The 27,296-nt window shown below is 39.7% G+C and overlaps 4 protein-coding genes across 4 annotated transcripts; 1 reads left to right on the forward strand and 3 right to left on the reverse strand.

Annotated features, from left to right (window-relative positions):
- Window positions 1-734: 734 nt before the first annotated feature.
- On the reverse strand, window positions 735-6,992 carry LOC148695247 (putative disease resistance protein At4g27220). The gene is made up of 5 exons (XM_088698334.1): window positions 5,217-6,992; window positions 4,552-4,917; window positions 3,765-4,427; window positions 3,522-3,645; window positions 735-799 (listed from the first exon to the last, which is right to left on the reverse strand). Exons 1-5 carry the CDS (start codon window positions 6,195-6,197, stop codon window positions 735-737), a joined length of 2,199 nt encoding a protein of 732 aa, XP_088554460.1. The 5' UTR covers window positions 6,198-6,992.
- Window positions 6,645-6,974, reverse strand: LOC148695248 (putative disease resistance protein At1g61300). Its single transcript, XM_088698335.1, has one exon. The coding sequence runs from the start codon at window positions 6,972-6,974 to the stop codon at window positions 6,645-6,647; it is 330 nt and encodes a 109-aa protein (XP_088554461.1).
- Window positions 6,993-7,206: 214 nt separating the features above from the next.
- On the forward strand, window positions 7,207-9,148 carry LOC148695249 (uncharacterized). Its single transcript, XM_088699129.1, has 2 exons — window positions 7,207-8,452; window positions 8,773-9,148. The coding sequence occupies exons 1-2, from the start codon at window positions 7,390-7,392 to the stop codon at window positions 8,814-8,816; spliced, it is 1,107 nt and encodes a 368-aa protein (XP_088555255.1). The 5' UTR covers window positions 7,207-7,389; the 3' UTR covers window positions 8,817-9,148.
- Window positions 9,149-11,948: 2,800 nt separating this feature from the next.
- Window positions 11,949-12,494, reverse strand: LOC148695250 (putative disease resistance protein At1g15890). Its single transcript, XM_088698337.1, has one exon. The coding sequence runs from the start codon at window positions 12,492-12,494 to the stop codon at window positions 11,949-11,951; it is 546 nt and encodes a 181-aa protein (XP_088554463.1).
- Window positions 12,495-27,296: the final 14,802 nt, after the last annotated feature.

Here is a 27,296-nt window from a genome sequence, read left to right on the forward strand (position 1 = left end):
AACAAACATGTTACCAAATAGAGATTTTTTAGTGTGACCGGTACACGAGGTGGTACACCACGTGTCACTATACAAATTGTGGGATATGTGTGCTAAAAAGTTAATCACTTAAAAAAAAAAATTTCCCACCACTTCTATTTAAACATGTGATGTACCACTTGTATTCTCGTCTTTATGGTGAGTGTAGCATTGTCGTCACCACCACCACGACCACCAGCCCCCATCATCAATATCTGCATCACCATCACTATCGCCATTAGAATCTTCATAGCTTCCGTCATCAGCAATATCATCACCATCTACAGTAAACATCATCATTAGATTCATTACCATCACCAACACCACCATCTGCATCAACTTCATCGTCGTCGTCGTCATCCTTGCGACACCAATAATAATCTCGTACTACCTCCTCTGTTATCTGCACTCCTAGTTCTGGGGAACTCTTCCACTCAAGACAGTTAATCTTCAACTCAGGGCATTTGTATATATGTACGGTTTTCAAGGATCGGAATTTGACAATGCAATTTCCAGAGAAGAAATCTTGCAGACGTGGTAGAGAGTAAAGTTTCAAACTTTGCAACTAGCTAAAACAAATCTCACCATCATTTCCTGCATCATCTGCATCTGATGTCGTTGCCCCTATTCCTCTCATTCTTTTACAATGCCCAACCGTCATTTGTCTTAGCCGCTTTAAAGTTTTGGCTATAGTGTAAGTTGTTAAATATTTCAACCTATGACAACCAACTACTTCCAAAGTTGTTAAATTCTTGAAGGGAATAGCAGATAACACCGGATCCTTCAATGCAGCACAAGCAACAACATGTAGAACTTTCAAGTTTGGAAAAACTTCCGCATTTCCTTAAGCTTCAAAACACTTAAATGTGGGAAGGTCACATCTGGATGTACACTATTCTCAAATAAAGAAACTTTCTGGTCGGAGTACTCAAACACCAACGATTTTAGTTTCCTAAACAACTGTGATGAATGATAGGAGCATATTCATGCGACTTAAATGGCTTGTTCTCGTGCATTTACGTTATGTTTCTTTAGTTATTTTACTACTTTAAGCTATTTTCGTGTGTTTGTAGGTCCAAAGGGCTAAAGGAGCAAAAAGATGCATTTTGGAGACTTTTGGAGCACTTTTGGGCTAAGGATGGATAACTTATGCTTGGAGCCAAAGTGTTGGACGAAATTGAAGACCTAATTGAAGACCAAAGTGTTGGAACCTTGTTCCCTTTAGTTTTAGGACATTTAAACCTTTCCAATTCCCTTATGCCGTGCATCTCCACAATCCCATTCATCAACACATGCATTCACATGCTTTCACAACCTAATCCACATGCTTTCCCATTACTTATCATCACCACATATCATACATTTATCACTTATCACTTATCATACACTTATCACTTATCACTCATCATAACCATACACTTATCACTTATCATAACCACATATCATACACTTATCATCACCACATATCATATCACTTATCATCACCACTTATCACTTATCATCACCACATATCATATCACTTATCATAACCATACACTTATCACTTATCATACTCATAATCATTCACACCTTGCAGCCACATGCATTCCCCTTTTGCACATGCTTTCCCAATTCATTAAAACATTGCACATGCACTCCCATCCTTTACCATTGCAGCCACATGCATTTCCCCCTTTATCATTTCTGCACATGCACTTTGCCTTTCATCATTGCACCACAAATCAGCACATTCACCTTCATTTCCAGATTGTCCCCTTGCACATGCAGCCACATATTCATTGCACATGCATTTCCACCCTTTAATCACATGCATAAATCAGCCACATGCATCTCCCATCACCATTCCAGATTTCCACCAAGTTCCTAGCTGTCATGTTCCCCCCATTTCACCTATAAATAAGCATCCATTGCAGCCACAATTCATTGATTCCATTCACAACACAATTCACTCATCCATTGCAGAAATTCATCCATACACACCAACAACATCCCCTTAGAATCCAAAGTGCCATACATTCATCCATATTGCAGCAACAAACCCCTTGTTGCCGTGCCTTCCCTATTAATCCAAACATCACTCCCAAACCATTCACACCATCAAACTATCCTTAGACCTTGTGCTACAACAACGAGGAAGAGAAGAGTGCCTAAACGTTCATACAATTCAAGTTTGAGTTGTTGGAATGTTTAGGTGTTTCTTTGATTTCAATGTTTAAATTCAATTCTCTTTGTTTTGTACGTATGAGGAATGGAAGAGAAGAGTGCCTAAACGTTCATACAATTCAAGTTTGAGTTGTTGGAATGTTTAGGTGTTTCTTTGATTTCAAAGTTATGAGGAACTAAACCCCCCTTGGTTAGGGGGTGATTCGAAATATATGTTTATGCTTGCATTTTGATTTGATTACTTCTAATTGCGTTTCATAAGTTGTGGTTCAATTTGTTTAACTGTTTGATTGATAACTTATTTATGTATGTTTATTGAGAGTGCACGCTTAATTTTCATGCATGAATATGACGCTAGAATATAAGTGAGTTTCACCTAATAGTTACGAACTTATATTCACAAGTAGTGGAGGTTGCTTATAAACAATCGCGTTAAACGAATTCTTGGCATAAGTTTCATGCGTATTCCATGGTAACGAATGCCTCGTCAACACTTATAATTTTCATAGAGCGTAATGATTCTTGCTTGTATCTCTATTATGCATTCATGTAGGGGACTTGTGGGGAATGTTTTGAATTGTTGTATGCGCTAACCCATCCAATTCAATAACGTTAGGAAGATTTGAAGGTTAATTAGTGCATCACGGTTAACTTGGGGTGTTGAGAATTCATGGTTTATTGAAATGCAATTGGAAATCATTTTATTATGCAAGTGTAACATGTATGGAGATGAACCCCTTAGCTAGGTTCCCATCCATTCTATTCCATCAAATTCGTTTTACAATCTGTTTTATTTCCAAATTTCAGTTTTTAATTTCAAATTCATCCAAAATCAATCCCCCTTTACTTTATTGTCCAATTTAGTTAGAAAGTATCTTAGTTTTTGTTTTTAAGAGTTTTGATTAAATTTATTTCCTAAATTCGTCCAAATTCACCAAAGTGCTCAAAACTGCCCAGAAAGTGTTTTTAAGGCAGTTTTGAGTGTTTTGGGTGATGTTTGAGTCTTTTGGTTTGTTTTAATGTTTTAAGTGTTTAGTTTTACATTCTTTGAGTTAGTTTAGTGTTTTATATTGTGTTTTTACGGTCTTGAGTCAAGTTATTACTTAATTTCGTCCAAATTTGTGTTTGTGCTCAAATCTGCCCAGAAAGTGGTTTTTAGGCAGATTTGAGTGTGTTTGTGTTGTTTTGAGTCTTTTGGTTTGTCTTAGTGTTTTAAAGTTTAGTTTTGAATTCTTTGAGTCTAGTATAGTGTTTCATATTGTTATTTTACGTTTTTGAGTCAAATCCAAGGGATTAACAATCCCTCCTAATCCCCGGTCCAGAACGATCCCTACTTATACTACAATTGTCAAAAAGAGGGTTTAATTTGTGTGGGTATAAATCTCGCATCAATGAAGATGGACCACACCATATCTCCATGTCTCTGCCTAAGGTCATGTTTTCCAAGTTGGGGAATGATACATCCTGCAATATTACCAACGCAAGAATGATAAACGACAAAAATAACGACAGAAGGAGATTTTTTCTATGAACTAGCTTGAAAAGCTAACTTCGTTTAAGAAAATTGTGTAATGTATTTTTACCTTGTCAATTAAGAACAGAGAGTGTTTAATTGGAGTGTAAAGACCTCCAAACTCATGCTTCTGGAAACTTGAAATTTCAGAGGCAAAAATATCCAATTTACCACATTCCTTCACATCCACTTGTTCGAGTAGCGGCCATTCGGAAGCATGCATTCCTGGATAGAAGCTCTTAAGTTGGGCTAGACAGATAAATTCAATATTTGTTGATTTTGGAAACACAAACTTGGGCATCATTTCTAGTGCCTCTCCCTTGGAAATTATTTCCTCCACTCCAGAACAAAACTTCACTTTTAGCTCTCGTAGTTGCTGAAGATCTCTAGCCACTGAGCATGGAAAAATATAATTCAAACTCTTACAGTCATCTATAAATACCGAATCTAGATTTTCACAACCAGACATTTTCAACTGAGTCGTAGAGGTGTAAGGTGTTTCTTCGATCTCAAAAACCACCTCTAAACAACTGCACGAACTTATCAATAAACTTCCTAAAGCATTCAATCTTCCTGCAATGCTAGGTGTAAAGATGCTTATTAGACTATGGCATTCGATAACTTCAACATGTCCAAGTTTGTAGAAAGAGTCTGGAGCAAGTTGGTTGTGCCATACTGTAGTCAAAGTAGATAGCCTAAAGATGGACAATATCTCCAACTTTGGAAACCCTACCTGTATTCGAATTATACAAAATTGTTAAATTCTTTTTTTTTTTTTTTTTTTTTTTGTCGAAGTGAATATATTAGACGTAAGAATAATGATCAATAAAAGAGAAACAATAGTATAATAATTTTACCTTGTCGTCAAAAAGAAAGTATAGTTCTTCAGTCTCAAGTTTAGGTTCAAAGACAAATCCTTTCAATTCTGTACAATTCTTCAATTTCAAACTCTCCAAAGATGGAAACTGGACATTACAGCTTACTGAGCAGAATCTAGAGAGTTTTGGAAGATCTCTTAGCTTCATATGTTGTAGCTTACAAAACATGCCATCTGTTTTTTCTTCACCATATTCTTTTGTTGAAACTATCTCTTCCATTGATTCACATCCGGTTATCTCTAGTTTTTTAAGTTGTACAAGATTCCTAGCCATGGGAGACGATAACACAAAAGTTAAACCAGTACATTCATCCACCACCAAGCTTGTTAAGTTCGGCAACACAACCTGCAGTATTTGTACATTCGATTTTTAAGAGAAGAGAATTCACATTAATTGTTATTATCTAGTCAAATGGTATCTTTAGATGAAAAAATTATACCAATAGATATTTCTTGATGCGCACTAGATAAAACTGAACCACTTCAAATGATCAACTATATGTAAATTTAACCAGACAAAATCTAGAAGTTCTATGGTGGTTGTTTCATTTTTCTTTGTAAATTATATCGCTCAAATAAAAAAAAAAAAAAAAAAAAAAGAAGTACTAATGGCATAAATCGGAAAGAATGACACCAAAGGCAAACCTCCTCAGTAATGATATGTGTAAATTGGGCATTGTTTTTCACATGGAGATGCTTGAGTTGTTGAAAATCTTCACTGCCTGAGTGGTACACAACATTATCAGCTCCCTCCGATCCATCCAAGTACAAATCTTCACATGATCTCTTCAACAACATTTCTAGACCATGGTCCAATTCACAGCCAGTTGGGAGGTGGAGCTTCAATGTATTGAGGGTTTCATCCACATCGTCCCATTTTGGCGCAGTGCCGATTAATATTTCGTATCTTTTTAACTTGTCTGTGAACAAGTCTGTTAGAATACTGCTAGCATCTGGAACATGTATGCTTAATGCAGCTAAACGAGGCAAGTCCTTCAGTTCCAAAAGGCTAGCATTACTTCTTTCTCCGGTGACTCCTTCTGGCACCCATCCGTTGAAGCTGTTTTTCATTCTCAAGTCTTCTAGATTTTTCAAACTTGATATAACATTAGGTGAAATCACTTTGAGTTCAGAGCACCAGCTTAAATCCAGCAGTCGAAGACAAGTCAATTTCCCTATTTCTTTCGGCAACTCTTTAAGCTTGGAATATATAAAGCTGAGAATTTCTAGTTGCGATAGCTGTCCGACTAGAGTTATGTCTCCCAACATGCATTGATCCAAACACAATGTACGAAGATTTTCTAGGAGCAGAAGAGATGGAGGTAACGACCAAATATGCACATTGGTAAAATCCATAACTTTAAGCTTTCTCATCTCCTCGAAAAAGTTACCTGGGATTTCAAGCAAGTCACCATCATATTGCAAATGAAAAAACTCCAGTTGTTGGCATTTCAAAACTTCAGGAAGCCTAGGGATGTTTTTGCAAGGCAAAGAGATCATTGTGCAATTTTCCAAAAAATCCTTATTGTTTGGCCATTCCTTCAACTCATCTCCATATGTTCTTAATAAGGCATATTGGCCTTTGGATGCAATTGAGATGGCAACATCGCATACCAAATCATGCATTGTGAATGATGTATTATCCTTGGATTCAAGTAACAGACAAGAATCTTTAAGCTCTTCAATCCGCGAGTGCAATGCATATTGTGCATGCTCCACTGAGTCAATGTTATTAAACAAACCCAAACCAATTGTATATTTCAACAAGTTTGTCTGAGAAGCGTAGGCTCCCCCAAGACGTACCAAAATTCCACATACCAAGAATAGGGGCTTAAGCTTTTGATCATCCAATTGATTGTAACTCCACTCTAAAGCCGAGTATGCTTCTTGTTCGGCTGAGTGTTCATTGTCAAACACTTTTAGGCATCTCAAGGCATCCCTCCATACTGGTAAAGTACTTCTATTTCTTAAAGAGCTTGCGACTGTGACAACCAAAACTGGCAAACCTCCGCATTTTTTGGCTACTGCAGTTGCCACAGTTTGTTTGTTGGGATTTTTAACAACATCACCTGCCTACGTCTCAAATAAACGCCAAGCTTCTTCCTCGTTTAAAACTTGAAGCTCAAAGTCTTTTTGCAACCGCTTCTCTGAGGATAGCAATTTTCGAGTTCTGGATGTCAATAGTATTCTACAAGTCGGCAGACAAGGAAGTCCTACACTCTGCAAGTCAATGCTTTCCCAAATGTTGTCTAAAATTACAAGAACTTTCTTGGCTTTTATCCTGTTACACAGACGAAGTGCTCTGTCTGACATAGTTTCGCTTTCATAAACTTCCATACCTAACTTTCTGGCAATTTCTTTTTGAATTCCTACAAGGTCCGGATTTTGCACACTTCTTTCCATAACCGCATCAGCAAATAACTTTTCTTTTACAGCTTGCCTAAGGACTTCTTCAACCAGTGTGGTCTTTATTAAGCAATTAAAATGCATGAAATAAACATGTTGGAATAATGGTAGGCTAGTCAATTTTCTTGTTCAAAGTTAGGCAAGTTACCATAGTCAAGCAAGTTAGGTAAGTTAGGCAAAATTAGGTTTATGTTCTTTTTCTTCCCTATATATATATGTTTCATCTTGTAATTGTTTCATCAAGTCAATACAAAACCATCTTCAACACTTCTCTCTCATGGCTTCAACCCTAGAACCCACGAAACCTTAGCAAGTTCATATTTTATCATGGTATCAGAGCACCGTTTCTGGTGACTCTGAATACCCCACCTATCTTCAACGCTTCCGCACCACAACCAACAACATCGTCATCATGAGTGATTCAGGAACCAACACAAAACCATTAGAAATGGCTACTGATCTCTCGAACCCGTTTTTATTACACCCCTCTGATCAACCTGGGAACATCTTGGTCTCCAAAACCCTTCAAGGAGACAACTACAACACATGGAGCCGTGCTATGCGCATCAGTCTAAGTGCTAAGAACAAGCTAGGTTTGGTCGATGGAACCATTGACGCACCTGCTGAAACAGATAAACAATTTGCATTGTGGCAACGATGCAATGACATGGTTCTCGCATGGATCCTGAATTCTGTACATGAAGACATTGCAAGCAGCGTTTCCTACTACACTTCAGCAGCAGATGTGTGGGCTGACTTGCGTGATCGTTTCTCTCAAGGGAACGATTCACGTGTTTACCAAATTAAGAGAGAAATTGTTGAGCACAGACAGGAGCAACAATCGATCTCAGTCTACTACACCAAACTAAAGGCATTGTGGGATGAATTGACGTCCTATCATGAGCCCTCAACATGCACTTGTGGGGGTTTGAAGAAGATCAATGAACGTGATGAAAAGGAAAGAGTGATGCAGTTTCTCATGGGATTAAACGAATCCTATGCCGCAGTACGTGGGCAAATCTTGTTGATGCAGCCACTTCCCGACACTCGGAAGGCATACTCTCTTGTTTTACAACAAGAGAAACAAGTGGAGGTATCTCTCACTCGTCATAACAACAGTTTGCATGCGATGCATTTGACAAGCCATAGGGAATCTGCTGCACAACGAGGTAACTCCTCTATTAAATGCTCATATTGTGATCAAAAATATCATACCGTAGATCGGTGTTTCTATCTCAATGGCTTTCCACCGGGGCACAAATACCATGGCAAAAAGATGATTCCTCCTAACAAGAAGAAACCTGCGGCTAATCAAATAAAGACTGGCAGTGAAGTCGCCACAGTCATGGATCAGCACCATCATAAAACCAACGGTGACAGCCCCAAGTTCACTCCTGAAGAGTACAACCAAATCATGGCCATGCTCAAGAAAAACAACTTGGATGGTAATCCTCACCATTTTGCAAACGCCACAGGTACTCTTACACCTTTGTCTAAAATGTCAGGAGCCTTACCACAGAAAAACCTATATTGGATCATTGATAGTGGGGCAACGGATCATATATCTCCTTCATCTCACTTGCTTCACAAGAAATCTATGTGTGATTATGTACAAATGCCGAATGGGGGAAAAGCCATTATAGAATCTGTTGGTTCCGTCCAAGCAACTCCTCTTCTTAAACTTGATGATGTGTTACATGTTCCAAATTTTCAAGTTTATTTGTTATCCGTTAGCAAACTCACTGAGTCTCTACAATGCATAGTGATTTTCTTTCCTACCTTTTGTGTGATACAGGACATGGCTACGAGGAGGACGATTGGCCTGGGCAAGCGATATAATGGGCTCTATTACTTGTCGTCAACACAAAATCCTCATTTAGCTCACAATGTCAACCATCATTCAAACCTTTGGCACCGACGGTTAGGACATCCCTCCACCGGTCCCTTACAACTTTTGACCAAGCAAGTTCCAACTATTATGTTTGATTCTAGCCATTTGTGTGACATTTGTCCCCTTGCTAAACAAACTCGTTTGTCTTTTCCGTCAAGCTTTATTTCATCTCAAGCACCTTTTGATTTAATACATTGTGATATTTGGGGACCTCATCGAGTCAATTCTCATTCAGGGGCTAGATATTTTTTGACTATTGTTGATGATTATTCACGATTTACTTGGATCCATCTTATGCGTTTAAAATCTGAAACACAAGGGTTGTTACGTTCTTTTATTGCTTGGGTTCAAACACAATTCAATCGCATGATCAAGACGATTAGGGCAGATAATGGGGCTGAATTCATTTCTTTACGTCCCTTTTTTGATAGCAAGGGTATTGTGTTTCACACTTCTTGTCCTTCTACTCCCCAACAAAATGGGGTCGTTGAAAGAAAACATCGCCATCTTTTAAATGTTGGGCGAGCACTTCGTTTTCAAGCCAATTTACCTTTAATTTTTTGGGGGGAAAGTGTTCAAACGGCATGTTATTTAATCAATCGCTTACCAACACCACTCCTCCATCACAAAACCCCATTTGAGCTTTTACATTGTACACCTCCAGATTTTCATCACTTGCGTGTGTTTGGTTGCTTATGCTATGCCACAAATCTCACTCCCACACACAAGTTTGATCAACGTGCTCGGAAATGCATATTTGTTGGATATCCTCTTGGTCAAAAGGGGTACCGTGTTTATGATCTCACTACCCACAAATTCTCCACCTCCCGTGATGTGATCTTTCATGAGGACACCTTTCCCTTTCTTTCTCAACCCCCAGATCACCAACTTGACAGTGTTGTTCTCCCTCTTCCCCTTGATACTACCATCGACTCACCTGCCCCTACCACCACTCCCATCCCCCTTCCATCCCACGACACACCACACGACCCACCGCACGACCCACCACAAGTCACACCCCCTATCCATGCCACCAACCCTTCCTCGGACCCTCTCATCACCGAGCCTGCTCCCTCCCCTCTTCCCCTTGCCATTCGCCACTCCAACCGTCCTCCACAACCCTCCGTACGACTTCAGGGCTATCATTTATATCATGTACACTCTCTTGCTCCCAGTGCCACCTCCTCTTCCATGTCAGGTACACGTTACCCTTTATCTCACTATGTTTCTTATGCTCATCTTTCTTCTTCACACCGTTCTTTTGCTTGTGCTATTTCCAACATTGTTGAACCCACTACCTTTGAGCAAGCTAATAGTGATCCTGCATGGCAAGCCGCCATGCAAGCTGAACTCCTAGCCTTGGAACAAAATCAGACTTGGACTCTCACTCGTCTCCCTCCCGGGCATCGAGCTATTGGTTGTAAATGGGTTTACAAAGTCAAGTATCATTCAGATGGGTCTGTCGAGCGTTATAAAGCTCGCCTTGTTGCCAAGGGTTTTACACAACGTGAAGGTATCGATTACAAAGAGACTTTCGCCCCAGTTGCCAAACTTATTACCGTCCGATGTCTTTTGGCCGTCGCTTCTGTTCGTCATTGGTCTCTTCACCAAATGGATGTTCAAAATGCCTTCCTCCATGGAGATCTTGAGGAAGAAGTCTATATGCAACTGCCTCCTGGTCTTCGTCGTCAGGGGGAGCACAATGTATGCCGACTCAACAAGTCACTTTATGGGCTTAAACAAGCCTCTCGAAGCTGGTTTCACAAATTTTCCACTGCTATACACCAAGCTGGGTATCAACAATCCAAGGCCGACTATTCCTTGTTCACCAAGGTACGTGATCACTCATTCACAGCTATACTAATCTACGTTGATGACATGATCATCACAGGCAATGATGAAGAGGCCATTCGTGATCTCAAACAGTTTCTTCACACTCAGTTTCGAATCAAGGATCTGGGACCATTAAAATACTTTCTCGGCGTAGAGGTGGCTAGGTCCTCTCAAGGTATTTCTATCTCACAACGGAAATACACGCTTGACATTCTTGATGAAGCCGGCTTACTGGGTGTCAAACCTGCAAAATTTCCCATGGAAGAAAATTTGAAGTTATCTCCAACGGAAGGGCAAGTTCTTCATGATGCCTCGAAGTATAGGAGACTTGTTGGTAAACTTATTTACCTTACTATCACTAGACCGGAAATTTCATATGCAGTTCATGTACTCAGCCAATACATGCAACAACCAAGAAAACCACATTTAGATGCAGTCCATCGTCTCTTGCGATACTTGAAAGGGGCACCTGGACAAGGACTTCTATTTCCTTCAAAGGGGGACCTAATCTTGGCTGGATATTGTGATGCCGATTGGGCTCGATGTTCAATTACAAGGAGATCTGTCACGGGTTATTGCATATTCCTTGGAGGAGCATTGGTATCTTGGAAGACTAAGAAACAAACCACTGTTTCTCGATCTTCAGCAGAAGCAGAGTATCGTGCCATGGCCTCTGCGACGTGTGAGCTCACATGGATGAAATACTTGTTAGCTGACTTACGAGTTGATCATCATGTGCCAGCAAAACTGCATTGTGACAATCAAGCGGCTCTTCATATAGCAGCCAATCCTGTGTTCCACGAGCGTACCAAACACATAGAAATCGATTGTCATGTTGTTCGTGAACGTATTCAATCAGGGGTTATCACGACAGCCTACGTTCGTACTGGAGCACAGTTGGCTGATATATTTACCAAGCCACTTGGACAAGGGATGTTTCACTCATTACTTGGCAAGATGGGTGTGATTGACATTCACATTCCACCTTGAGGGGGAGTATTAAGCAATTAAAATGCATGAAATAAACATGTTGGAATAATGGTAGGCTAGTCAATTTTCTTGTTCAAAGTTAGGCAAGTTACCATAGTCAAGCAAGTTAGGTAAGTTAGGCAAAATTAGGTTTATGTTCTTTTTCTTCCCTATATATATGTTTCATCTTGTAATTGTTTCATCAAGTCAATACAAAACCATCTTCAACACTTCTCTCTCATGGCTTCAACCCTAGAACCCACGAAACCTTAGCAAGTTCATATTTTATCAGTCTTCCCCACGCCTCCAATACCATAGACCAAAATCAGGTCGGTATTAGGAATTCTCAGTTCATCCATGATCTTCTTGACAGTTAAATTCCTCGAATCAAATGCCTCATAATGTTTGTCAGATACCATGGATACCTCTTGTGGGCGGACATTGTACGAAATGCTAGCGAAATCTCTTTTCGCGTAGAGGTTAACAACCGCCTGCTGCAACTTTGTTGATCTCCTGCCTAGCTTGTAACGGAGCACCGGGTTTGGACAAACCCCACGGAGACAGCTCATCTTTGCTTGCGTACCAGGCTTCCATAATTCGTTCGCCTTCTCGGTGATCTCAACCACTTCACCCAGCCAGTTCTGGACGTCAGTGTGGATTGTTTCACCTTTTTCTTCAGCTTCAACAACCTTGAGCTCTAGCCGCTCTCTAGCGGCAGTTAATTCGTTCACTTGAGTCTTTAGATTCTCAACGTTTCTTTTGCAGTGAGCTACTTCAACTGCATACTCGGCAACTTTTCCAACAATTTGCATAACAATGTCCATGCCTGCTGATGAATACAAATTAAATTAGAAAAAAAAGGAGATCAAGAAATACTTTACTTTTTTAATTGACTTATGAGTTATGATGTACACTACAAGAAATCAAATAAATATGGGTAGAAATACTTGTCTCTAAAAACCCCCAATAGGGGTAAATATGTTGAAAATTGCCCCTAAATAAAAAGGAGGGACGGAAAGTAGATTTGCCCCTGAAAGAGTCGTTGCTATTGTTATAGATGCAAAAAAAAAAGTCAAATATACACCCCTACTGTTTTTGTTGCCGTGTTGGTAAGTTTTATAAATACATATCATTGCAGGCAGAAGCATCCGCACACCCCTAATACTTTGTAATTATATAAAAAAATAAATCGAGTAGATAATTACATCCGCTCCAAATACTTTCATTTATAAATAAAATTAAATCCACATTATAATAAATGCATTATCCATCCAAACGTTAGTTATTGGTTTTGAATTAAATATTCAAACCCAGCATGATTCATCTTCTTCTTTCCAGATCTAAAAATCTTCTCCTTTTATTTTCAGTCTCTCAAGCTTTGCAGATTAGATCTCTATGTTCACCTTCTTATTTTGCAGCAGCACATGAGTCGTTCTCAATTAACAATTGTTCATAAACAAATACAAAAGAAAAAAATAAAACGTAACAAACAACAAAGTCAAATTACAAAGTTTACAAATTTGTACAAACAAACAGAAAAATCAACCCTAAATTTCACAATCAATTAAACGTATAGGAAAAATCAATAAACAAAGATTAATACAAGGCTGTTACCTCTAAAATGAAAATTCTTGAGAACCTCTTTCTCCCTATCAATCAAATTATATTTCTATTCCAAACTATTCACGAAATTCTCTTCCACTCTAAATTATTCAAAACCCCCTCAAGTATACCTGAAAAACAAAAAATTCAGGATGGAAAAAAAACTTTGATCAAACCAAATGAAATGAGTTTTATCTTCTCTCTAACAAACCCTTCATTTGGTCCTCTCGGAGCAGCAAGGGACAAATAGACAACAAGCTGAGAGTGAAATTGTGTTTCAAGGTGATTATTATGAGGAATGTCATATTTAATCAAGAAGCTGCTAGGAATTGGGATAAAAAGATTGAAGATATCATCTTAGTACCACTTAGACTTGATGAAGTGGAATGTGAAACACAAACTGAGAGTGAAATTGTGTTTGAAATTTAGTCTTCCGAACATTTAATTTCAACACCAGAGGACCTAGAAGTGCAAGACTCTCCCTCAGGATCAACTTCATTAAGAATGAGGAGGTTGAGTGAGATTTATGCAACATGCAACTATTGTATACTGGAACCTGAAAGCTTTGAAGAAGCTGAGAATGACCAATTTTGGCAGAAGGCAATGAGTGATGGAATTGCCATGATTGAGAAAAACTCAACTTAGGGAACTTGTGAATAGACCAAGGGACAAACTAGTAATAGGTGTGAAATGGGTCTATAAGACCAAACTGAATCAAGACGGCTTCATACAAAAGAACGGCACGACTAGTTGCTAAGGGTTATTTACAACAACCTGGGGTGGATTTCATTGAAATTGGCAAGGTTGGACACTATTAGGACTTTAATTGCTTTGGCCGCATAGAAAGGTTGGAAATTGTATCCGTTGGATGTAAAGTCAGATTTTGTCAAGAGCATACTTGAAGAAGTGTACGTGGATCAACCACAAGGTTTTGTGGTTCCAAATAAAGATGAGAAGGTGTTCAAATTAAGGAATGCACTGTATGGAACAAAGTAAGCACCAAGATCTTGGTACATTGAAATTGACTCCTACTTCAGCAAAAGTTCAAGTGAGGAAACAAGTTATACAAAGACGGGAAAAGGCTAAGAAAAGCTACCTGTGTTTATCTATGTTGATGATGTGGTGTTCACTGGAATCAATGAAGCTATGATTTATGAACTCATGGAGGATATGATGAAGTATTATGAAATGATTTCTTCTTCACTTTTTGGGAATTGGAGTGATTCCATAATCTAGTGGTATTTTCATACATCAACAAAAATATACACAGACCTTACTTGAGAAATTTGGATTGAAATGATGCAAAGTCAATTGCTACCCCATTGATTACAAATGAAAAAGCGTAAGAATGATGGAACTGAAGCTGCCGATGAGAATTTGTAGAAGAAAATTGTTGGCAATCTACTTTATTTGACTGCAAGAAGACTTGATATCATGTTTGTAGCAAACCTACTATCAAGATTTATGCATAGTATAACAAAGATTCACAAGGGAACTTCAAAAAGGATCCTCATATACATCTCATGAACCTTGGACTTTGGACTCAAGCATAAAAAGTGAGAATGCAGATCTAATTGGCTTCTGTGATAGTGACTGGGGTGGAAGTGAGGATGATATAAGAAGTACCTCAAGTTATGCCTTTACATCTGTATATGGGATATTTTCTTAGGCTTCAATCAAGCAACAAAGTTCTGCAATAACCAAGACTAAAAACCATGTGTTCCATCAGAAGACTAGAGACAAAAAAAAAATAAAAAATAAAAAAATTCCATTTCATCGTAGAGGCATTTCTGGAAAACACAATTGAGTTGTTGTTCTGCAAGTCTGAAAGTCAGACTGCAGATATTTTCAGCAAAACTCTGCCTAAACATAAATTCGTTTATCTGAGAGGACTGCTTTGTTGGGTTTTTTCCAGCCCATAAGTTTTCCTACGTCTATAAGGAATTATAGTCTTAGAGGATTAAATTGTTTTCTCAATTGGAGTTGTTTTCCCAATTGGAGTTAGTTTCTCAATTGGAGAAGGATTCGTAACTAGATTCCAATTAGGATTAGTAATCCTTATTGAAGAAGACCTTTATTATGTCTATATAAAGGGGCTATTGTACTAGTCTTGAGAAGGGGAGAAAAACAATAAATTGTATACCACTCAAGGGATTAGAGTGAGAGAATATTGTAAAGTGTGTGCGAGAGAAAAGAAAAGAGATAGTGTATTTCTTATTCTTGTTCTTTCAGATTTTTCGTCAAGTCCTAGCTCTAGAGATTTGGCAAGATTATTGGTTGTACTCATTATTGATATAGTGAAAGATTGTTGTTGTTGTCCCGTGGACGTAGGCACGTATTGCCGAACCACATAAATTCTTGGTGTCATTTATCTTAGTTATTTGTTTTTCGATTTCTGGAGTTTGTTCTATTTTTCCCATTCTTAAACGCGATATTCTCAACATGCTTGGAGTCAAAGCAGAATCCATTTAGAAGGGAATGTCGGAGCTAAATGAGATTTGGTTTCAATTCCAACGGCTAGTGTTATGTAGCTGCTAGTGTTACTTTGTTGTAAGTGAACTAGGTGTGGACTTAGTAATAGTATCACAAGACAAGTGTATGCACCAAATTAGTTTCTCAGATTGAAGGGCTCAGAGTAATTGTATTTGTTTGGTAGTGAAGGAGAAGGATAAGAATGTATGAAGGATGTTGAGCTGCTACTATTAGCTTAAGCATTTCATCTCTAAAATTCTCTGTTTTGTTCTTCTTTCTTTTTCAAGATTACATCACGTATATACATTGGACTATTGCAAATTTAACATAAACACAATAAATAATCAATACACTGGTTAAAAAGTACAAGCTTGCATGGCACCAGATTTAGAAGCAAACCAAATGTTGTTTTAAAAAACTCACAATTATTGTTTTTTTTTTTTTTTTAATGGCATAGGGTTAATTGTTATGGTCTAGGGTTAAGCAATCAACAGTTTAGGACTCCGCCCAGAGTCCTAAACCCTAAATTATAAGCTCCACCCACCCACATTCAGATTCCGACGCCTTTATCTATCCACTTACCATGCTACAATTGATTTTTGTTTGTAAAGATTCTTTAGTGTTATAAAGTAAATTGATTCTACAAACTATTGAATTCGAAGCATTTTTCTCTATTATCAAAGGCTAATTACATGTGAAAAGCCCCTAAATCAAATCAAATATGAAGACAGCCACCAAATTACCATAAATGAAATCCAAGATTCCAACTTAAATCAAATATGATTATAATTAAAGAACGTACCCTTATCTTTGTTGGTTATGGATGAAGTGAGTTGCTCTTCAATATACGTTCTTTGGAGCACCAATACAAATCGGTCATTCTGTAAATTGAGAATGAGCTAATGAAGTAAGAAGGGAGAGTACGTAATAATTTATTTCTTTCTTGCAAAGTTCTTCTGGATACAATTGCAATTTGCTAACTAAAAGCAAAAAGAACCAAGAAATCTAAAAGCACTATGTTTTATCTTCTTCTAATTTAACAATATGTGTACCCTACAGCTAAATGAAATGGTTATCAAACAGGCTCTAAACCACAAGTAAAATTGTGTGTACTTTCACTAAGGTCGACTACAAAAAGAAGCACGTCACCAATTAGGATGGATGTGAGACACTTTTTTTTAGATAACAAAATCTTGTTGTGGTATAAGATGAAATCTGGATTCTGCTTTCACTAAAGATCATTCACTAAGAATTTAGGAACAATTAAAACAGAACAAAAAAACAAAGCAAATGAAGTTAAATAAGAAGATTAAATGACGTACCTTTATCACTTTTGGTGGTGAATTCTCTTCAAATTCTTCTGCTTAGACCAGAGAGTTTGTGATGCTCTTTCTTTGAAGTAAACAGATAGAAAGAAAGAAAAAAGAAGGTAGCTGAAATGAAGACACTGCAAGTGTGCAGGAAACTGACTAATTTAAACAGAATGAAATTCCCAAACATAGTAAATCCATTAGCAATTTGTTGATGTTTCTTTGTTTTATTTAGTCTAAAGATTGAAATATATAAGGACGTGCATATATATGGAGTAAAAAGAAGTGGTGCAACCATTAGCAATGGAGTAAAGATTGTGTATTGTATGTGATTTATATAAGAATTTTAATTCAATTTCTGAGTTGTCATTGTTTTTCCCGGTAACTAAGGTGGTAGTTAAGTTATTTGAATCTGTGGAAATATCGATAAAACCAATATGGTAAAAAAAAAAAAAAAAAAAAAGCATGGAATTGAGTGCTCCCAGAGAATCAGCTTGCGTATAAGGCCATAAAATATGAATAAGAGTGCTAGGCGTCCCCAATAGACTACTAAGACACCTGGGTGGCTGCATGCCAAAGGCACGAGCATCTAACAATTTGGACGGCAAATTATTCTGTCTACAACCAAACAACAGCTTTGCTGGCAAATCATTTTGTCTACAACCTAACAACAGCTTGGACAGCAAATTATTCTGTGTACAACCAAACTACAGCTTGGATGGCAAATTATTCTGTCTACAACCACACAACAACTTGGATGGCAAATTATTCTGTCTGCAACCTAACAGCTTGGACGGCAAATTATTTTGTCTACAACCTAACAACAGCTTGGACGGGCAAATTATTCTGTCTGCAACCTAACAGCTTGTGGACGACAAATTATTCTGTCTACAACCTAACAATAGCTTGTACGACAAATTATTCTGTCTACATCCTAACGACACAGCCAATAATGTGAAACAAACGACACGGCCAATAGTGTGTGACAAACGACACAGTGTGCAGAGTCTGCAAACTTGTCTTAAAAATTGGTAAACAAATCAAATGCACAAGAAATCTAGACAAAGTAAGGCATTTGATTTAAAATCACACTAAACAGAACCTGAATTACATCACTACAAACACAAACAAAAAGAAATGAAATATTCCCCATTTAGACGAAGTAAGGTAGTTAAGTTATTTCAATCAAGTTGATGCATATTTCATTCGAGCCTCATTAAAAACAGAAACTTGGAAAAAAAAATTATTACATTTTTAATCACATCCAACAGTAAAAGTCAGCCCTACCAATATTGGATCTTTTTGTTTCAGTTGCAACAACATACATTACCACATAAAAACTATGTTTGATATTCCTCCCAAATCTTCCAGGGTGAGGTCCACTTTTGGACGCGGATTTTTTTCTCTCCTTGGTGTGAGAGTGCTTGCTCCTTTGTGAGATCCGCCTCTTTGCGCGTGGTTTGCAGGTTTGTGTTCGAAAGCGAGATTTTTGCTTATCTTGGTTTCAACTCTTGTACTTATCTTTCTGACGGTTGCTGGTTTACTGTAAGCCTGGAAAGTAGGTGGGTTTATGAGGGTAGGGATTAGGGTGACGGCAAGGGGTTGGGGTTTTCTAATTAGATTGCTTTTCTATTCGAGGGTTGTTGGGGTTGTTGTATTGACCTGTTTGGGGGTGATAAATTCGTTCACTTTGGGTTTGTGTGGGCAGGGCTTAGGGTGATGGCAAGGGGTTGGGGCTTCTCGAATTAGACAGCTTTCTCATCGAGGGTTGGTGGGGTGTTGGTGTGGCTCTGTTTGGGGGTGATAAATTCGTTCAATTAGATTGGGGGGTGGGGGAATTTAGTGACTGGAAGGAGTGCCTGGTGGGTGGGGATTTATGGGGAAACTGCCAAGGGGACGACTTGCTCTTAAATATGATTTCGACTGGCCCATCGCAGCTGTGCAGCTAGGTGGTCTTTCCCAACAAGTCTGGTATACCAGAGTTAAATATGGGCGAATGGCTGCATTTATGAGGGTCTTAATGATGAGTTGCCTACCTGGCCGAGTTGAAAAAAGATTCAGATGGCAAACTGGGTGGGCTATATGTGCTTTTTGAGGACGTGGGCAGAAGTTAAAGGGTACTTTGTGGTTCAGGTTGGGCGAGTTCGGAAGTGGGTTTACAACGTGATGGCGAATAGTGGGGTGGAGGAGCTAGTGGTACAACTGAATCAGACGCTGGAGTTATCGTCTATGGAGCAGGGAATCAAATTGGTTGGGAAAGTTCTTACGCATAAACCATTGAATAAATAGGGAGTCAGGAATATTCTCAGAGCGGCTTGGAAAGACTTGGGTGAGGTTGAAATAAAATGGGTGAGGGAGAATGTCTTTATTCTATCGGTCAAAGATGAAAGTGTAGCTTCAAAAATCATTGAGCAGGTACCTTGGGCAGTGATGAAAAATGTGTTCTCTGTCGTGAAATGGCCTCCGGAGTTAGAGGAACTGGAGCTGGATGTTGTACCATTTTGGGTTCAAATCCGGGGAATTCCCCTGGGTTTAGCTTCTCTAGATAATATTCAACGATTAACCAATGAGGCTGGGAAGTTTTTAGCCATGAAGGATCCCGGACTCGCTCGTGGATTTTTGCGGGTTAGAATATTAGTGGATACGGAGAAGCCGTTATTCAAAGGATGTTGGATTCGGAGGGATTCGAATAGGGATACCTGGGTTGAATTTCGATATGAACGGCTCCAAGACTTCTGCTACCGGTGTGGCCGGATAGGGCATATCAACACAGAGTGCACTGTTGAGGTGTTTGGAGAAGGAGCGGTGGCGTATGGAGAGTGGATAAAAGCGCATCCAGTCAGGGATGTGGTTGCAGTTACGAGAGCGGAGTGTGTGGGAAGGGGGGAACGCCGGCAGGCAAGTGCGGTGCGAAGACCAGGCATCGCGCTTGCTCAGAATCAAGGAAGTATACGGGGGTCGATTTTGCAGGGACAGGAGCATACTCAAACAGTTGAGTCGGGGGGGGGGGGCATCTAAGACTCAGGGCCCAGGTCCAAAGAAGTGGCGTAGAAGGATACGGGTGGAGGGAGAGGATACGTCTTCCAGCTCTGTTAAGGAAAGCTACAAACCATTGGGGGGAGGGCAGTCGGGCTATGTTCAGGGGGCAAATGAGAATATGTCGGCCCAGGGTGATGACCCAATGTGGGGTATTAAAAGAAGTGTGGAATCGCAGGATATGATGTTAACTCAAGCTTCACAGAAGAAACTCAGAGGCCCGGATATGGAGGAGAACTGCCAAGGCAGGGTGGCTGAGTTATGGAGGAGCTTAAACTTTAAGGAAGGGTGTCTAATAGTGGAACGAGCGATCTTTACTGCGGGTGCAAACAAGGATGAAATAAGCGAGCATCAGGAGAGAGGGGAGTTATTGGATGGGGGATCGGATACTGCTAAAGGAAGGATGGTGGCAAGGAAGGCGGGCAAGATGGCTCGGGGCGGTGGCGGCTGGCCTTCAACAGCTGCAGGCCAGCCATGAGTTATATTTTCTGGAACTGTCGTAGGCTAGGGTCGGACACGACAGTCAGGGCTCTTCATGGGCTTTTTCGCAATAAGAGACCCTCTATGATTTTTTTATCTGAGACTAAGATGAAAGATCATAAAATTCTTGGGGTGAGGAGGTGTTTGGGTTACTCACATGGATTCGATGTATCGCCAATTGGAAAATCTGGTGGATTGAGCTTGTGGTGGGAGGACAACTTGGAGGTTAATATTATCTTTTCGTCCAAGCATATTATTGATGCTGTTATGAGAGTTAATGGGCAAACCCAATGGAGCCGTTTTACGAGTGTGTACGGAACTTCGTATAGAAATGAGAAATCCCTGTTATGAGACTGGATGGTTAACCATTTTACCCCCACGGATATCCCTTGGATTTGTGGCGGGGATTTTAACGAATTTATTTGGGATCACGAGAAGTCTGGAGGTGTCGAGGTGCTATATAATAGGCCCAGGTTCTTAGAAGAGTTTTTGTCTTCCTCTCAGTTGTTGGATTTGGTTTCCATGGGTCGACCTTTACTTGGAGAGGCTTGAGAAGGGGGGAGTGGGTGGATGAGCGCTTAGACAGGGTCCTTGCTAATGACAGGTGGCAGGACATCTGGCCGAACTCTCATGTTATACATGGTACGGCTTTAGCCTCGGATCACTGCCCAATTGTTCTTAATTCTACTCTTGATGGGCCGAAATGAAGGAAGTTGTTCAAGTTTGAGGTTTACTGGGCTGCGGAGGAAGAGTGTAAGGAGTTGGTGAAAAATTGCTGGGAATGTCGGCATCATGGCAGGTCTGTGAATAGATGGGTGAGAAAGTTAAACGACTGTCATTCTCGTTTAAGCAGGTGGAATCACACTAAATTTAAGAGGCGGGGCTGTAAAATCCAGGAGCTTCTATCCCAGTTAGATACGCTTCAGCGAGATTGGGGTCCAAACTATGATGAGATAAGGGAGAAATCTCGGTTGATTGATGAGCTAAGGCTACAAGAGGAGAGTTATTGGTGCCAGCGCTCAAGGGTCAAATGGTTGAGGGAGGGGGATGCCAACACTCAGTTCTTTCATTCTTCCACCCTTCAGAGGCGTAGGAGAAACAAGATTGTGAAGCTTAGGACGGAGAATGGGATCTGGGTGGAACGTCCGTCTCAGGTCCGCCAATTGGTGGAAAATCACTTCACCTCTGTCTTTTGCTCGGCCGGGGATCGTGATTGGGGAGCGCTGTTGGATTGTATTATTCCCTCGGTCTCTAACAAGATGAATGAGGCGCTAACTGCGCCGGTTACGGAGGATGAAATTAAGGAGGCAGCTGTGCAAATGGGAGGTTTAAAGGCTCCGGGCCCTAATGGATTCCAGGGAATTTTTTATCAGACTTACTGGGAGATTGTGAGGGAGGATATTTCTGCTCTGGTCAGATATTTGCTTCAGGATTCTGCGGGTACGGGGTTAATAAATCTGACTCATATTGTGCTGATTCCCAAAGTTCCAAATCCGGAATATATGACGCAATTCAGGCCTATCAGCCTGTGCAACTACTCGTACAAAATTCTTTCCAAGATTCTCGCCAACCGGTTGAAGGTTTTATTACCAACAATTATCTCTCCTTCTCAGAATGATTTTGTGGCGGGTAGACAAATTCAGGACAGCATTGGCATCGCCCATGAGATGTTTCATTATCTGAAGGGGAGGAAAGCAAGGAACAAATTTGAGATGGGTATTAAACTTGATATGCAGAAGGCTTATGATCGGGTTGAATGGGATTTTTTGGATGCAGTTATGGAAAGAATGGGGTTCTGTAGTAGATGGAGATCGTTAATTCATGGCTGTTTATCGTCTGTGAAATTCGCTGTTCTCCTAAATGAGCAGGCTGGGGCATCTTTTGCTCCCACGCGGGGTCTCCGTCAGGGGGATCCTCTCTCTCCTTACTTATTTATTTTGGTGGAGGAGGTTATGTCCAAACTGATTCAAGGTGCGGTTGACCAGGGTCGTTTGGAGGGTGTTAAGGTGGGCGGCTCGGGACCTGTGATTTCTCATCTCTTCTTTGTTGATGATACTCTTTTGTTTTTGCGTGCTGATTAGAAAACCTGCCGTAATCTGAGAAATTTGCTTGACAGATTCTGTGTTGCTTCTGGGCAGAAGGTAAACTTAATGAAGTCTAGTGTTTTCTTTGGGGCAAATGTTCCGAAGGTGATTGCTGATCAGATGGGGAATTCTCTTGGTATGGTTGTGGTTAACAATCCGGGGACCTATTTGGGGGTTCCTGCTATATGGGGTCGGTCGAAGCAGCGTGGTCTTGCTTATGTGAAGGGGAGAATTATGGAAAAGCTGCAAGGGTGGAAACAAAGCACGTTATCCCGTGCCGGCAAAGAGGTTTTAATTAAGGCAGTTATCCAAGCTATTCCGGCGTATCCTATGAGTATTTTCAAATTCCCCGCAGTTGTTTGTCATGAGTTGGATGCTTTGGTGGCTAGATTTTGGTGTGGTTGTAAGGAGGGAGTCCATAAGATTCATTGGGTTTCGAATGAGGTTTTGGGTCTTCCTAAAGATTTGGGAGGTTTAGGCTTCAGAAATTTTCAGGAATTCAATGATGCTCTGCTTGCTAAACAGTGTTGGAGGTTAATTACTGAACCGGACTCGTTATGGACTCAGGTGATTAAGGTTCGGTATTTTCCCCATTGCTCGATCTGGGATGCGAAGAAGGGAGGTCGTGCGTCTTGGGCGTGGAGCAGCCTCCTCTGTGGCAGGGACTTGATCAAGGAGGGTTCTTATTGGCAGATTTTGGGGGGTCAGGAGGTACGGGTGTGGCAGGATAGGTAGCTATCGTCTTTGCCCCTTCGACACCCTTTGCCGATTGGCCCAGTTGCGGTTACTCCCAGCTTGCGGGTTAGTGCGCTTATTTGTCCAGAGTCGGGGCGGTGGAACCTTAGTTTTTTGCAGCCATTCATATCGGGGGAGGCTATGCTGGCTATTGAGGAGACGCCTCTGGGGGATTTAAGTCGTAATGATAGGTTTGTCTGGGATTCTAGTAAGAATGGGTGTTATTCGGTCAAGTCGGGTTACAGATGGTTGCAAGGTAGATCGTTTGCATTGAGGGATACTCGTCGGCCTACTGTTCGCGGGGTTCCCAAGGATTTATGGAAAGGTATATGGAAGCTGGAGGTGTCTCCCAAGTTGCGGCATTTCTTATGGCTTACTGTGCATAATTGTCTTCCTACTTGGGATGCCCTGTTCCGCCAGAGGTCCTCTCAGGCCTCTATTTGTCCTATTTTTTGCTGCCATGATGAAACCATTGAGCATATTTTCCTCTCTTGCTCTTGGGTTGAACCTATATGGTTTGAAGGGGCTTTGGGTTATAAAGTGGATCGGGTTTCTCTCCCAGCTTGGGTGGACTGGATTCAGGCGGTCTTCTCTCCAAATTTGTGCAACTCTAATGATATTAAGTGGAGGCAATCTTACATTGTGTTTACGTGTTTGTGTATTTGGAAGGCTCGCTGTGATTTTGTGTTCAATGGGGTGCCCATTTATCCTTCCAAAGTTCTGGCTGCTGTCTCCGCGGCTGTGAGTTCTTTTTTTGGTGCGAAGGCAGCGGTAGGGTATAGAAGTGTGGGCGACGAGATGAGGGATACCCTGGCTTCGCGGTGGTGTGCTCCGGTTTCTCCTTTTGTGAAGATTAATGTGGATGCTAGCTGGTCCAAGGCCTCTAAGATAGGTTTGGTCGGGGTGATAATGCGAGACAAGGACAGAAAGTTTGTGGCTGCCGCAAGGTACGCTATCAGAGCTCCTTCTGCTGCTGCTGCGGAAGCCACTGTGTTGCTGCATGGGTGCCAGTTAGGAGCGGCTTTGGGTGTCAGGTATGTCATTATGGAATCGGACTCCCTTGAAGCTATAAAATGTCTCTCTAGCTTGTTGTCTTTGGGTAGTTGGGAGGCTTTCCCCGTGTTGGCTCGAGTTAAGCAATTGTTGGGGGGGGGGGGATTTTCTTGATTGCCGCTGGTCGTGGGTGCCCAAATCAGCTAATGGCGTGGCGCATGAGATTGCGTCGGTTGGTTTTCCGGAGATGAGTGATGTCGTATGGGTCGTAAGGCCCCCATCTTCGTTGGTTTTTATTTTGAATAATGATGGGCTACCTTGTCCTCATTAGTTTGGTTGTGGTGGTGTTGGGGATGACGCCTCTACTTGGTGGAGGGGTCTTTGTGGTCTATCCCTTGTCACTGCTTGGTTGTTGTATTGGTGTTTGCCTCTTTGTAGGCTGCTTTATATTGGTTTCGTTTGGCGTCCAAAAGATTAAAAGATTTATAAATGCAAGAACTATGTTTGTTTAAACATTTTCGAACACAATGCATGACAATCAATTAGAAAAGTAACTGAACAAAAGAAGATGCATATAGAGATTTAGATAATGAAATAGAAAATGTTTGCATCTTCTTTAACAAAAGAAGACACACATAGAGATTCAGTTGATGAAATCAGATAAAGATTTAGGTTCGAGGAAAAACACTATGTTCCTTTATTTCACAGCTGTTTATTCTCACAACATAACATAAGCAGTTTTTTTTTAAAGCACAGCAATACCAAATCAGCCCTAAAGGCATTTCAGCTAAAATATTAAAGGAATTAGACTATAGAGAGAATATTAATATTTTGACAAAGTCCTAAGAAGGTGGTCTCCAAAGGAGATGCCAAAATGTACACATCAACTATAACAGTAAAAAAAGATCACACTAATATTCTCCAACCGAAGTGCCAAATCCTATGTGGCAATGACATGGATTGGCAGCAAAAGAGGTTGCTGTCAAATTTGACAGCAGCTTCAAATGTTTTTTTTATTAATTATTAAATGTATTTTATTAATTTTTAATTAGTTTAATCATTTGTTATAATTAATGTTGAGTTGATTGATGCAATTATCCTACGTTTTTCTTCTTTTCAATCAAGAAAGGTGAACAGATTACTAATTAAACTTTAAATGTCCTTTATTAAATTTTAATTAGTTCAATAATTTATTTTATAAAATAATAATTTAATTTGACAAATCAGTTGAAGAACAAAACTTTAAAAGATGTCAAAGTGCCACATAAGCTATCAAAATTTAAATTTTATGTTCAAAATTTGACATCTCCTTTGAAGAAGGTCATGCAAACCAACTACCAAATTTGCTAGAAAAAATAACTGAAGACATTTCAGCTAAAATAAATTTTGCTTGTAAACAATGACTGAAGGCATTTCAGCTAAAATATTAGGGTGATTAGACTTATAGAGAGAATATTAATATTTTGACAAGAACATGAGAAGGTGGAAGCGGGACTCCCAGGAAGAAAGGTGCAAAGGAGGAGAACTGGGAAGGGAGGAGACTCTCAGGCTCTCAAATCAAAGTGTTAGAAACCATTTGCAGAAAAGTGACAAAACGACATCAAAACCATCACTGCACCCTGCTCCCACTCCCCTTCCCAAGGTTCTAATCACACTACCAGAGATTCTAGTACGTGACATTAGAGAGAAAAAAAACGAAGACACATAACGTAGGTTGCTTTTATTTTTTAATTTATAAAAATAAAATGAAAATAAATATGTGATTTGATTTTGCATTACTGAAATGTTTCACAATGTCACCATTTTTAATTTGTTTGTATCTGGCTTTAACGGATCACTTAATGTTATGCGTGTTTTAGTTATTAGATTTAATTTTCATAATTATTAGGTCATTTATTTTGAAACCACAATGCAGGACAGATATGAATCATTTTGACATAAAAGAACGAACTTCTCCCTCCAATGATCCAAATTCCTGATATTCCCAAACATAGTAAATCCATTAGTAATTTGTTGATGTTTCTTTGTTTTATTTAGTCTAAAGATTGAAATATATAAGAATATGCATATATATGGAGTAAAAAGAAGTGGTGCAACCATTAGCAATGGAGTAAAGATTGTGTACTGTGTGTGATTTATATGAGAATTTTAATTCAATTTCTGAATTGTCATTGTTTTTCCCGGTAATTGAGGATATAGTTAAGTTATTTGAATTTGTGGAAATATCGATACGAAATGGAAAACAACAAAAAAAAAAACTAGAATTGAGTGCTCCTAGGGAATCAGCTTGCGTATAAGGCCAGAAAGTATGAATAAGAGTACTAGGCATCCCCAATAGACTACTAAGACACTTGGGTGGCTGCATGCCAAAGGCACGGGCATCTAACAGCTTGGACGGAAAATTATTCTGTCCACAACTAAGCAACAGCTTGGACAGTAAATTATTATGTCCACAACCTAACAACAGCTTGGACGACAAATTATTCTGTCTACAACCTAACAACAGCTTAGACGGCAAATTATTCTGTCTAGATTCTAACGACGCAGCCAATAATACGAAACAAACGACACAGCCCATAATGTGTGACAAAGTCCTGAGAAGGTGGTTAGCAAACCAACAATTAAATTTGCGAGTAAACAATGACCGAAGAAATTTCAGCTAAAATGAAATGTCAGAAACCATTTGCAGAAAAGTTACAAAACAACATCAAAACCATCACTGTACCCAGCTCCCACTCCCCTTCCCAAGGTTCTAATCACACACCTAGAGACTCTGGTGCGTGACATAAGAGAGAAAAAAAGAAGACCCATAACGTAGGTTGTTTTTTTTTTAAATTTATAAAAATAAAATGAAAATAAATATGTGATTTTGCATGTACTGAAATTTTTCACAATGTCACCATTTTTAATTTGT

This window comes from Pyrus communis, chromosome 8, assembly GCF_041283825.1.
Source record: "Pyrus communis isolate YQ-2024b chromosome 8, ASM4128382v1, whole genome shotgun sequence".
In the NCBI taxonomy this organism is placed as follows: Eukaryota; Viridiplantae; Streptophyta; class Magnoliopsida; order Rosales; family Rosaceae; genus Pyrus; species Pyrus communis.